Source organism: Brienomyrus brachyistius, chromosome 15, assembly GCF_023856365.1.
Source record: "Brienomyrus brachyistius isolate T26 chromosome 15, BBRACH_0.4, whole genome shotgun sequence".
Taxonomy (NCBI): domain Eukaryota; kingdom Metazoa; phylum Chordata; class Actinopteri; order Osteoglossiformes; family Mormyridae; genus Brienomyrus; species Brienomyrus brachyistius.
Genome location: NC_064547.1, coordinates 7908912 through 7922599, shown reverse-complemented (window position 1 = coordinate 7922599; position 13688 = coordinate 7908912). Strand labels below are relative to the sequence as shown.

Here is a 13688-nt window from a genome sequence, read left to right as displayed (position 1 = left end):
AGGCATGAACATAATACACAAGTTACAAATGGACTAGCAAAACTGAACAATAAAGAGTCACAGTACTGGTACCAGGTTGTACAATGTCCTGTGATTATGGCCTTAATGCTAACCTAACACGCGTTTTTATTGGCCATGCACTCCTTTCTTTTCTTTTCTTTTCTTTTCTTTTCCAGTGCTCAGGGGAAGGACATTTCTGTAGCATGACAGGTTGATTTGGCCAAAATTGACCCCATACATCCATCTAAGCTCTCAGATACTGTAACCGCAGGCTAAGCTCTGTAGCTTGGTTTGGCATTCTGATCTGAGCTTCTACTCTTCAGTTTTTCCTGCCATATGCGCTTTCAGTACACTGAATTCCTGCGGTATTTGTATTGTATGGCGGCTAGTTGGTGCCGAGGTTTACTGCGAATTTCTGCAGTTTAATACCTTCTTAATTGTCATGATGTTTTGCAGAGAATGTTCAGAAAAAAAGCAGGTAAATGCAATGAACCTGGCCATCAGAATAGGACATGCTGCTCTTCTTTTTGAAGACAAAATGTACCTAGTAAAATGTTATCGGTACTGCACAAGTACACACATCACATTAATTGCGATATAATATTTACCCAAAAGATGTATGGTTCAATTGTTTAAATATCAAAAATTCAATGGCAATGTAGTATTTACTCATCAATTAAAAGTAGAAATGCACTCAGTACAATTAATGTTGGTAACAATCTTTTCCGAGGTGGGATTAATCGATTCAACCATGTTTACTAAAAGTTTAATAAGGATCAGTTATGCTCGAGTGTTCATTGGGCAAATAGTAAAAATAAATATCCCCATAAAATCATGCAGTTATTCAGTGTGGGTGGCCAAGACGGCTGCGTTCTTTTTTATATACAGGAGAAACAAATTTACTCTAACTAACTGATTATTGGGTAATTTCAATACTATTTTTGCAACATTTATACACAGGGCCTCAAAACACATATATCAAAAAGCATTAAAAGCCGTGCCTAATATGCAGACCTTTAGTGTAGTTCAGCTGAATAAACAGACGCGCATAGTTTGACAGATTAATATACGAATTCAATATGTTCCGTTTTAACGAAGGCTTCTACTATCTTAAAACACTTGGCAACACATATAATACAGACAAGCAGGTAACTGAATTCAATAAGAAATATCTGGTATTATCTGCTAGAAAAAGACAGATGTCTGTTGAGGAATTTAGCAAGATTTGGTGCCAAGACTGATACACATACACACAGACACGCACACACGCATGCACATAGACATGTGCACACACACACACACACACACACACACACACACACACACACACACACACACACACACACACACACACACACACACACACACACACATTACCGGTCATATGTAATGGCGCCGCGGATGGTCGCCTCGGTATTGAGCTCTTTTGTACTTTTAATGTTAATTTTTGGGGCGGCATGGTGGTGCAGTGGTTAGCACTGTCGCCTCACACCTCTGGGACCCGGGTTCGAGTCTCCGCCTGGGTCACATGTGTGCGGAGTTTGCATGTTCTCCCCGTGTCGTCGTGGGGTTTCCTCCGGGTACTCCGGTTTCCCCCCACAGTCCAAAAACATGCTGAGGCTAATTGGAGTTGCTGAATTGCCCGTAGGTGTGCATGTGTGAGTGAATGGTGTGTGAGTGTGCCCTGCGATGGGCTGGCCCCCCATCCTGGGTTGTTCCCTGCCTCGTGCCCATTGATTCCGGGATAGGCTCCGGACCCCCCGCGACCCAATAGGATGAGCGGTTTGGAAAATGGATGGATGGATGTTACTTTTTCTAAAGAAGAACTGCTGAATTTTAGGCAGCACTCCAGACAGTTTCCCATCATTTTTGACAAACCCGGAAGCTTTTCTGGAGATCTTAGTCAGAGGAGCAGCCGCAGCCTGTGGGACATGGAGGAGATGCTAACTGTTGTAATAACTATTGTAACCTCTTTGCCACTTATCGCACATTGTCCTATATAACTATTGTAACCTCTTGCACATCCAGTGTAAAAGTTAATTTCCACCTTTGTGGATGATACTGCACCCTAACTGTCTCCCAATCTACCTCTATCTCCAAGTATAGTGTATACCTTATATTTATTTACTTTGTTTACCACGTGCCTATTTCTTACGTGTCTTTAAGTCGTCTGCACTGAAAAAAAACTGGAGCCACGTCATCTTCTCTCTCTATGTATCTGTACAGTATATAGCAGAGATGACAATAAAGTTTACTTTCACTCTGACTTTGAAAGCGCGGCGGCGCACTAGTGAAGCTGCGACAGCGGGCATTCCGAACCGCACTCCCGCCAATTCGCCTGGCAAATCTCCGCTCTCTGCCCAACAAGATGGACGAGCTGCTTCTCCAAAACAGAACTAATAAGGACTTTGCGCGCTCTGCTGACGTTCCTTTCACTGAAACCTGGCTCAGTGAAACGATCCTCAACAACGGATTGCGTCTGCCGGGCTTTCATCTGCTCCGAGCGGATCGTGTATCGGAGCTATTAGGAAAGACGAGGGGCGGCAGCATCTGTTTCTACATAAACGAAGGTTGGTGTACAGATTTCACTGTACTAACCAAACACTGCAACAAAGACTAGGAGACACTGTTCATCAACGGGAGTTCTCCTCCTTCATCCTGGTTGGTGTGTACATTCCACCTCAGGCCAGTGTGAAGGATACACTGCAAATCCTGGCTGAGCAGATATCCAGCCTGGAACAGAAGCACTCAGACTCCCTCTTCATAATCCTTGGGGACCTCAACAGAGCTAAATTAAACCACGAACTACCAAAATGCATATTAACTATATCACCAGGGACAATAAAACATTGGGCCACTGCTACACAGTCCTTAAAGATGCAAATCGCTCTGTTCCCCGGGCAGCTCTGGGGCACTCTGATCACTGTCTGGTCCATCTCATCCCTACATACAGGCAGAAACTGAAATCGGCTAAGCCTGTGGTCAAGACAGTAAAGAAATGGACTAATGAGGCGAAGCAGGAACTACAGGACTGCTTTGACTGTACTGACTGGAGCATTTTTAGAGCTGCAACCAACAACCTGAATGAATGGTCTGACACTGTGACATCATATATCAGTTTCTGTGAAGACACGTGTCCCATCCAAGACCTCCTGCACATTTAACAATAACAAGCCATGGTTCACGGCAAGTCTACGTTTACTTCGTCAGACCAAGGAGGATGCCTACAGAAGTGGGGACAGAGCCCTGTACAAGCAGACCAGAAACCTACAGGCTAAGGAGGTCAAAGTGGCTAAAAGAAGCTATGCAGAAAAGCTGAAGAACAGGTTTTCAGCCAATGACCCTGCAGCAGTATGGGGAGGCCTGCATGAGATTACTAACCACAGGAGACCATCCCTCCCTGCTGAGACAAACAAAGACCTGGCTGATCACCTGAATGATTTCTATTGTAGGTTTGAGAGAAACAAATTCACACCCCACTCCAGGCCAACAACAAGAGCCTCCATCACACCTCTGGCAGTCCCCCCTCCCCCCTCGGATACACAGGCTACACAGGATATGCAAAAAGGATGTAATCCAGCTCTTCCAGAAACAGAAAACCAGGAAAGTATCTGGCCCAGACGGTGTCTCCCCCTCCTGTCTCAAAGTCTGTGCTGACCAACAGATATCCAGATCTTCAACAGATCCCTGGAGCTGTGTGAAGTCCCCTCCTGGTTCAAAAGCTCCACCATCATCCCAGTCCCCAAGAAACCCTCCATCACAGGACTGAATGACTATAGGCCTGTCGCTCTGACGTCTGTAATCATGAAGTTGTTTGAACAACCGGTGCTAGCCCATCTGAAGAACACCACTGACCACCTGCTTGATTCCCTACAGTTTGCCTACCGGACAAACAGGTCAGTAGACAACTCAATCAACATGGGTCTGCACTTGATCCTGAAATACCTGGACTACCCGGGGCTTATGCATGGATCCTGTTTGTGGACTTCAGCTCAGCTTTTAACACAATCATTCCCGAAATCCTTTCCTCCAAACTCTGGAAGTGGATCACCAGCTTTCTAACAGACAGGAAGCAGCATGTGAGGCTGGGGGACGTGTCTTCTGGTACACAGACAGTCAGCACTGGTGCTCTCCAGGGTTGTGTTCTCTTCAACTGCTCTTCTCCTTCTACACAAATGACTGCACCTCCAATGACCCAGCGGTCAAATTCGTGAAGTTTGCAGATGACACTACAGTCATCGGACTTATCCAAGATGGTGACGAATCTGCAAATCGGCGGGAGGTTGACCGGCTGGTGTTCTGGTGCAGTCAGAACAACCTGGAGCTTAACACGCTCAAGACTGTGGAGATGACAGTGGACTTTAGGAGGCACTGTCAGGCACTTCCTCCTTTCACTATATCCAACAACCCTGTGGCAATGATGCAGACCTTTAAGTTTCTGGGAACAACCATTTCCCAACATCAACTCCACACTCAAAAAGGCCCAGCAAAGGATGTACTTCCTGCAGCCACGGGTACGGTCTGCCACGGGAGCTGCTGAGCCAGTTCTACACTGCAGTTATTGAGTCTGTCCTTTGCTCATCAATCGCATTGTGGTTTGGAGCAACCACTAAGCAGGACCAAAGAAGACTGCAGCGAACAGTGGGGGCAGCGGAATAAATCATCGGTGTCCCCCTACCTTCCATCCATTCCGTCCAACCACTGTACTCGCCCTGAACACAATCTTTTCCAGCTCTTCCCCTCTGGCAGGCGCTACAGAACTCTGTACACAAAAACCACCTGACATAGGAGCAGCTTCTTCCCTCAGGCCATTACCCTCTTAAACAGCTAAGCTGTGTCACCTGCCTTCTGTCAATTTTCCACCCTTAAACTCTGTTTGCACTCAACCTCACACCTATACAGTGGGTTACCCATGTGTGTATATTTCAAATTTTATTTCTTGTATAGTGCAATTTATTGTTTGTATAGTGTCATTTATTGTCTGTGTCCTAGGGAGTCTCAAGCAGCCGGAAGCAAATTCCTTGTTGTGCCCCAGCACACTTGGCGAATAAAGCTGATTCTGATAGGTTTGGACACATCAAGTCGCCTGCAGAGGACAGTGATAATGTCACATCGTATGACCTGGCTACCTGACCTAAACCCAGTAGACATGGTTTTGGAGGAGTTTGACCAGAGAGTGAAGGAAAAGCGGCCAATGAGTGCTCAGCATATATATGGGACCTCCTTCAGGACAGCTGGAAAAGCATCCCAGGAGACCACCTCATGAAACTGGTGTAGAGGAGACACCAGACCGTGGAGCAAATGGGGTTAAGGGCCTTGTTCAAGGGCCCAATGGTGGGATCATTCTGCCAACCATGGAATTTGAACCAGCAACCTTCTGAGTCCCATATATATGGGTATATGTTTGCACACCTGTTTGCCCTGACTGGCACTGTACACATTATATACGGGTATAAGTTTGCACACCTGTTTGCCCTGACTGGCACTGTACACATTATATACGGGTATAAGTTTGCACACCTGTTTGCCCTGACTGGCACTGTACACATTATATACGGGTATAAGTTTGCACACCTGTCTGTCGTGACTGGCACTGTACACATTATATATGGGTATAAGTTTGCACACCTGTTTGCCCTGACTGGCACTGTAAACATTATATACGGCTATAAGTTTGCACACCTGTTTGCCCTGACTGGCACTGTACACATTATATACGGGTATAAGTTTGCACACCTGTTTGCCCTGACTGGCACTGTACACATTATATACGGGTATAAGTTTGCACACCTGTCTGTCGTGACTGGCACTGTACACATTATATATGGGTATAAGTTTGCACACCTGTTTGCCCTGACTGGCACTGTACACATTATATACGGGTATAAGTTTGCACACCTGTTTGCCATGGCTGTCACTGTATACATTATATACGGGTATAAGTTTGCACACCTGTTTGCCCTGACTGGCACTGTACACATTATATACGGGTATAAGTTTGCACACCTGTTTGCCCTGACTGGCACTGTACACATTATATACGGGTATAAGTTTGCACACCTGTCTGCCCTGACTGGCACTGTACACATTATATACGGGTATTAGTTTGCACACCTGTTTGCCCTGACTGGCACTGTACACATTATATACGGGTATAAGTTTGCACACCTGTTTGCCCTGACTGGCACTGTACACATTATATACGGGTATAAGTTTGCACACCTGTTTGCCCTGACTGGCACTGTACACATTATATACGGGTATAAGTTTGCACACCTGTTTGCCCTGACTGGCACTGTATACATTATATACGGGTATAAGTTTGCACACCTGTCTGCCCTGACTGGCACTGTATACATTATATACGGGTATAAGTTTGCACACCTGTTTGCCCTTCTCTCCATTGGGTCCTTGCTCTCCAGGTTCCCCAGGCTTACCCTGCACAACAGGTGACAATCACAACACAGCTGAACGGCTGCTGCAGAATCTTGGCCAGAAACTCCTAGCTTTGCAGCATGTTTCGCAATATATCAATGCAGACCAAGTGGTTAACTGGGAAAACATGTGTAAAAGGCAATATTGTCATATACCAAAACATCAGTTTAAGTATCAGGAATCTCTGAAACTTACTGGTGGCCCTTGCTGTCCAATGGCACCTCTAGGTCCAGTAATGCCAATGTGACCCTGAAATAAACATGCGTGAAACAATTCAATGGGTGATGACAGATAGAATAGTGACTAATGATCCAAACAGATGTGTATTTGAACAAACAATATCAATGACATTTAAATAAAATCAGTATTGTTCCAACTTTCCCCAGACTCAGTACTTGTATATAAAACTTGTCCTTGAAGATGTTCTGTTTCTATTCAGTCTCTGATTAGCTGAAATATTTTGCATTACAATATGTGCTTATGGTCCTTGATTTACAGTACTTCAGTTCCATAACATGAACATTTTACCTTCTGCTGCTAGAGTTCTGATCTGTGTCTCAGGTGGTATGTATGACTCAAACTGGCAAACCATGCAATACTGATATGCCAAAAATAAAAACAAATTCATGGCCTTTACTCAAGTGTAGCAGTAGCCGACAATGTTCCTCTTCCCACGCATTTCGAGTTTTAGAAGCCAGAGTCCATGTGTGGTCCCTATTCGCGGGCAGATGGGGAACAGAGCGTGAAAGATAGGTAATCTTACCTGATATCCATCTTCCCCCGGCTCCCCCCGCTCCCCTCGCTTGCCGGCAGGACCCTGCCCAAACACCAACGACAGTGTGATATATAAACAGCTGCCTCTGCCAGCCTAAGCAATACACTGGTGGAAAAATCCCGCTTGCCAATCAGTGTTCTCCTGCAAGCATTTCATTTCATCTTGCTCAATCTACCGTGTAGTCACGAGAAAAAAGCCACAGCGAGGCATGCCTGGGGCGAGAGAGGAAGTGACAGTGTGCTTCACAGCAAAGACAGACAAAACAACTCTTAGCATTAGTACCCTTTATCGATGATTTAAACATTATGTTAGAACCTTTTAAACTAGTCAACAGCTTATTATATATGCCTATAAACTAAAATAAAGGCTCCAGAAGGTTTGAACTGCACTTATCGTTATAGCTAACTTGCTCGACCTCAGCAATAACAGCTCAAGAAAAGGCCTCCAGCATATTGAAGTATGTAAATCACTAACACAGACATGCCGTTTATGAATGCAGCGTTACTGAAACACAGTCTCTCTGGGATGTGGATGGGAAGTCAAAAGAAAACATAACCTACTGGTTCACCTATGGGTCCCGGTGGTCCCGGAGATTTGTTATCCTCTCCTGGGTAGCCCTGAAAACATACCAAAGTTTGTTACATTTCACATTTCATTCAGGACTGTTACATGAGATGCGGCAGAGTTGCTACTGCTCTCGGCCGGAATCACACCCAAACATTACTTCATTCTCCTGAAAAACACAAGAATGAAGTAACTACAGATGGTTTCCTTGTGTGGTTCCCTGATGGTGGAATGAGCTGCTGAACCACATCCGGTTATCACATTCCCTCTCCACCTTCAAGAAACGCCTCAATATCCATCTCTTCCAAGAATTTCTCTACTACCCTCATGCCGCTTTACATTCCATGAGTGTTCATATATTGCACTGCTGGTCCATGAATAGTCTTATTAGATTCTTGCTTTGTTAGATGTTGTTGTGTAGCTTCTGCTCCAATCCTGCTTACACTTGTACCTGGACATTCACTGGAAGCTCTATCTAATTGCACTTATGCCTAATCGACTCCTTTACAGCACCCATGTATGTATGTGCTATTTGCGTTACTCGTCTGTCTGCTAAATACGGTAACATTTGAAATGAAACGCACACAGCATATGGCCAGTATATGTTGGGAAGTCTGTAACATTAATAGTCAGACTGCCGGCTCAAATGCACGTATGTGAATCATTGATGAATCAGATTACCTTTTCCCCTTTTGGGCCAGGTGGTCCGATAGGTCCAGGCTTGCCCGGGTGACCCTGGGAAGAAGAGGCGTGATTATCAACACATCACAGTTGCAGGCACATTCCTTATTCGTTGAGCAGAAGAGAAACTCAGACAGACATTGTTTACGAACATGGCAGAGGAATCCACTACTGACCCAGCATGCTGCATGTGAATAAGTGCATACTTTAGCGTTGACATTTTCCATATTCTGCCTACTTGCTTTTTCTTGTTTCGTATGCATCACTCGAACTAACACAGCCATGCTATTTTGCACTGAAGGAAGGAACAAGGTTTGCTAGCCTATGGAAAGGTAATACACCAATTCTAGTGCATCACTAATTCAAGGATGTCCCAACAAGCTGAGTTAATCTTGAATATAATAAAACCAAGTGGTGAGAATTTGAAAGATACAAATGTTGAATGAATATAATTTACGAACTGCTATTTTACCATAAAGAGAAAATGTCAAGCACATCCACAGCAGACACTTGTGGTCACCTGAGTGTTGTCTACCAATCACAGAAGAGCACAGTAGTTGCTAAGCACTCCACAGTTTTAAAAGAATAAAGAGAATGAACTTACAGAATATCCCATAATTCCTGGCAGCCCCTCAGGACCCATTGGTCCCAGTGGGCCCTGATGATAACATAGGAAACAGACTTTAACAACACGTTTTGAGACAGAAGTACATTCTAAATATCGTGGTTTGAGCTCATACAGAAAAACAAGATCTGCCATCTGCATATGCCTTCCTTTTGAAAAATCTGAAAAGAAAGCTCCTTTGTGGATCTAAAAGTTAACGTTAACGTTTACATTGGATATTGCTTTCATTTTTTCCAATACCTTTGTAATTCTTCACTGGCTATCAAGAGCAATAAGCATTTTCTAATAATCCAATCAGTTATAAAAATACTAGGAGCCAACTAATTTCATTTGGCCAGGAGAGGTCTGCCATTTGTTGATGCATTAAAGCCAATAACCACAATGTTACAATTGGTTAAAAAAACAAAAGAGCAGAAATGTCAGAATAGCTGCTGCATGTGCAAACTCACCGGAGGGCCTCTGGTGCCTCGGGCCCCTTTCGGCCCCTTTTCTCCCATCATTCCAGTATCGCCACGCGGCCCGGTTTCACCAGCCGGTCCTGGCAGACCTTTCTCACCCTGGATGAGCAGCATACACTCAATGAACTTATATCACCCCAGTCATATATTACACATTTAAATTACTCTGGTAACACTTTATTTAAAGCACTCATGTATAATGCATTATAGATACCTTCATAATGCATTATAATGCATTCATAAAATATTATAAACACCATTTATAAAATTCATAAAATATTATAAGCATTTATAAAAAGGCATAACACATTATAGCCATGCTTATTATGCATTATGAATGCTCTAGCTCTGAGGTGGTGAGTATCTATAACGCACATTGACAGTTTAACAAAGGCATGAGAGAAACTATAAAACAATATTTACCTTTTTCCCATGGCGGCCACGATTGCCTGGAGGTCCTTGTTTGCCTTCAGGACCCTAATTTATGACATACTTATGTAAGATATATCAGGCAACACTTAATACATGCACAGGCATGAGAATGTAGCTATAGCAGAACTGAGCTGCGATAAATGCATATAATAACAGCACCAGATCAGTGCAGGAACATCACAGAACTTCTTAATTTTCTTAAACACAGAAACACAGTCAGGAGAAGGAACTGGCTGAGGTGGAGGGATGTGAGAGGAAGATATGAAGCCTACTATAAAATGACTGGGGTGACTGTACAAGCAGACCAAAAGGAACGACGGCATTTTGTCAGACGACTATCGCTCCCCAAGATGCTTACCGGAAAACCACGCTTTCCCGTTTCCCCGGGAAGGCCTGGAGGCCCCGCGATTCCCTCTTCACCTTTGTCCCCCAGCTCCCCAACACGCCCATGGTCTCCCAGCCTCCCCTTCGGTCCACAAACAGAAACAGAGCTTTCTTACGCTGAAAACATCCCTCCATTTCGCCACCATCCCAGGTGACCCAAAGACAGGAATGGGAAACTCATTCCTCTGACGTTAGCATATCCACCTTGGGCCCGTCCTTTCCTTGAACTCCATCTTCACCAATGAGACCGGGCAGACCCTACAAAATACAGCCGATTGATGCTATGTGACTTTAAATCCTTTTCACTTGGTTCATTATTTTAAAATCTTTCCTTGAATATGTACAAAATACACCTAAATCTGCAAGCTACAAATATGGATAATCAGAAAGAAATACAAAGACAACTAAGGAAAAAATACGACTGCTAGGTTTTTGCAAACAAATTCTCTGCAGATGGTCTTATGGGAAATCTTGTACTTCAAAAAAATGAGGAAAAATATTTATCCAGCTGAGGTTAAACCACCTGACTACTACATTCAGCCTGTTCATTGCGAACAAACTGGCGTCTGTAAACAGATGCGGCAGCATTTCTTTAGCACTCACTCTGATTCCTTCCTGCCCCTGCTCCCCTTCATCTCCAGGAAGCCCAATTTCTCCCTGAGGAACAAAAGATGGGGAGCAGACAATATTAGGACATTTAGTACAAAGAAGAACAAAGGACTTTCATCTGTTTTTTGTTTGTGGTTCAGCGTTCTGAAATTTCTTTCACTTTCATGAGAATCTCAAACAGAGCTTTCAGTGGTGCCACATCCCCAGGCAACCATTTTAAACGAACAAACAATTTCTCAATGTCAAGTATAAAATTCTATTACTTAAAAAGAAGAGATGCAGACAGACCAAAGAAATGCATTTTGAATTTAAAATCTGAAATAAATCACGACATGGAATTTACAAAATTTGAACATGATGTCTGATGCAGACTTTTATTATATTATATGTGTATAATTTACATGAACATATTCAATAATGATAATAGCCAATTTGAAGCCAATATCATCCCATCCATCTTCCATACATGCTTATAAACTGAGCTTGGAAATTTTCCCAGAAAATACAGGGCGCATGGCAAAGGAACCCCATGCATTGGATGCCAGTCCATCGCACGGCATAATCAAAATCATTCATAATGAAAAGGTTAACCAATGAACTACTGTGACCTACTTTCAATGTGTTAATTGCTATAAGAACATGCTTTGGGCTAACTAAGACTAACCTTGGGCCCGGGTTCACCCACTGGACCAGGCTCTCCCTCTGGCCCAATAGGTCCCTGTAGGAAAGGATGAGGGACAGCTTTCAGTGCTTCGGAGAAAGAAGGGAATGTCAGGAGGGATTCCGGGGTGACAGACCAGGTACCTCAAGGCCGATTTCGCCCTCCGGTCCTCGGTCCCCTGCTGGTCCTCTGGGTCCCTAGAAAATCAATTAAATCAGAAAAGGAAACCTCACAAAGAGACCCCCCCCCTTTTATCAAAAAGTAACTTACCCAGCTTTCACTATGTAAAAAAGCTTTTCACCTTTCTTAAACATATATAAGCATCACCTCATCTTGGTGAGGCAAGATTTCCTCAGAACCGAGTCCTGTTCAGTTTGTCAGGTGTGAGCACAATGCCCAAATGGCAGGATGAGGGTTACATAACGTCACCTGCATTACGGTACATTGTGCTGGAGAGACCCTGTCTGAACCCAAGGCTAATGCAGTACCCAGTGCAGGTCCACCCCAGGACTGCTTTTTGTTAATGGAAACAAGAACTCAGCCTAGCTACACTTGTGCCTAGCTGACTCCTAGAGAGTACTATGTTTGTAATGCTCTATTTAATCGTACATCACTAAGTAACTAAGTGCTAAGTAACTAAAAATAAACGTAATCTTAATGAATACTGAATCATGCAATCACGAAATAGCAGGAAATGATTAAAAGAAATACATAAACATTTCAATTTCAGGTGCACAACTTTCAAGCATGCTTGCAATATATTTCTAGAAAGTTCTAATAAAAACTGCCGTCCGTTTTCTCTGATTACTTATGGAGTACATGATCCCTATCCCAGGTAGCATGGCGGGGATGTTAGCCATAAAAAAGCAAACAAAACAGAAGACTTTTGCCATTTTTAGTTTTTTGATTCTATTTGCATAATTTTATAAAACTGATTTTCCCCTTGTACAGACCAACAAAAATTTCAAAACAATTTGACAGGTTTTATCACATTATGGGGACATTTGGTGCCCAATGTGTGCATTTGTGCGGGGCAGATATATATTGTACCCATAATGTGATAAAAACTTGTTATTTTGACATTGTGGGGACCAATTTTTCGGTCAGCAGAAGGAAACCTACACAAAGGGAGATTATGCAAACTGCAGACACAGAGCCATAGGCAGAACATCTGCACTAAATGTAAAATAATAATATTTACTAATAGCTATCACAAAAGCAAATTCCCATTTCCCAACCAACATACTTTTTGTTTCAAGTTAGCAAGGTATATTCATGGTAATCCACAGCTTATCCAAGAAAGTACAGCATGTAAAGTGGGGATTACCACAAAGATAATTTGAGAACTTGAAACACAAAATGATGTTTGTTGGGAATGAGGAATTTCCAATCAAAACCCTCTGTCCATGGAGAGGCACATGCACACAAGCATATAAACACATTGAGAACAACTGTTAGCCACCAACCCAACTGAACAGCATGCCTTGGGAGAAAACCCTTCGCAAACAACGAAAGTGCAACCAAGCACAACAGAGAAACTGTTGCCCCCAAATGAGTGACATAACTGAGAAATAGTTTAATAGTTACTACATTTCAAACAACAAATCAGAGTATGAGGTAGAGAATGGCACGTACAGATTCCCCCGGAGGTCCCCTCTCCCCTGTACTTCCAGGAAACCCTGGGGTGCCCTGCAAAACAAAAAATAAAATAAAATAAAAACATCAGTGCAGCTAATGTTACCAGCGTCATCTCACATCTGGAATACAAATTCCGTTAACTACTAAACAACTAAACAGTTGCATAAAATATATGTTTTCATGTTTCAACGTTTTTTATCTCCATTTTATTTTACACACTGGACTGATCATACGCTGCATTTTCATAATCATAAACATTCTAGAATTTCAATTCTTGGATTCTTGATTTGGATATTTTTATATGTTACATGGAGTAAGAAATTAGTTGAATAAAATCCCCAATGAACAGATATGCAAGGTAGTACATATATAAACAAACATGGTTTAGTAATGGAAATGTTATTTACGTCAAAATTGTCCCATCTC

General features: G+C 43.0%; 1 protein-coding gene across 6 annotated transcripts in view; it reads right to left on the bottom strand.

Moving 5' to 3' along the window:
- LOC125708409 (collagen alpha-1(XXIV) chain-like) overlaps positions 1-13688 on the bottom strand; it is an 87832-nt gene that overhangs the window by 9337 nt on the left and 64807 nt on the right. The window contains exons 32-47 of one of the 6 annotated variants that reach the window (XM_048975899.1): positions 13260-13313; positions 11768-11821; positions 11628-11681; positions 10958-11011; positions 10559-10612; positions 10329-10436; positions 9962-10015; positions 9530-9637; positions 9060-9113; positions 8456-8509; positions 7771-7827; positions 7199-7252; positions 6631-6684; positions 6331-6438; positions 5629-5844; positions 1-5574 (exon numbers count right to left, since the gene is read on the bottom strand). In XM_048975899.1, the coding sequence (XP_048831856.1) occupies positions 5341-5574; positions 5629-5844; positions 6331-6438; positions 6631-6684; positions 7199-7252; positions 7771-7827; positions 8456-8509; positions 9060-9113; positions 9530-9637; positions 9962-10015; positions 10329-10436; positions 10559-10612; positions 10958-11011; positions 11628-11681; positions 11768-11821; positions 13260-13313 (1371 nt within the window). In that variant the 3' untranslated portion in view covers positions 1-5340. Of the gene's footprint in view, positions 5845-6330; positions 6439-6630; positions 6685-7198; positions 7253-7770; positions 7828-8455; positions 8510-9059; positions 9114-9529; positions 9638-9961; positions 10016-10328; positions 10437-10558; positions 10613-10957; positions 11012-11627; positions 11682-11767; positions 11822-13259; positions 13314-13688 lie in introns of all 6 variants that reach the window. The other 5 variants (XM_048975900.1, XM_048975902.1, XM_048975901.1 and 2 more) reach the window with 5 other exon arrangements.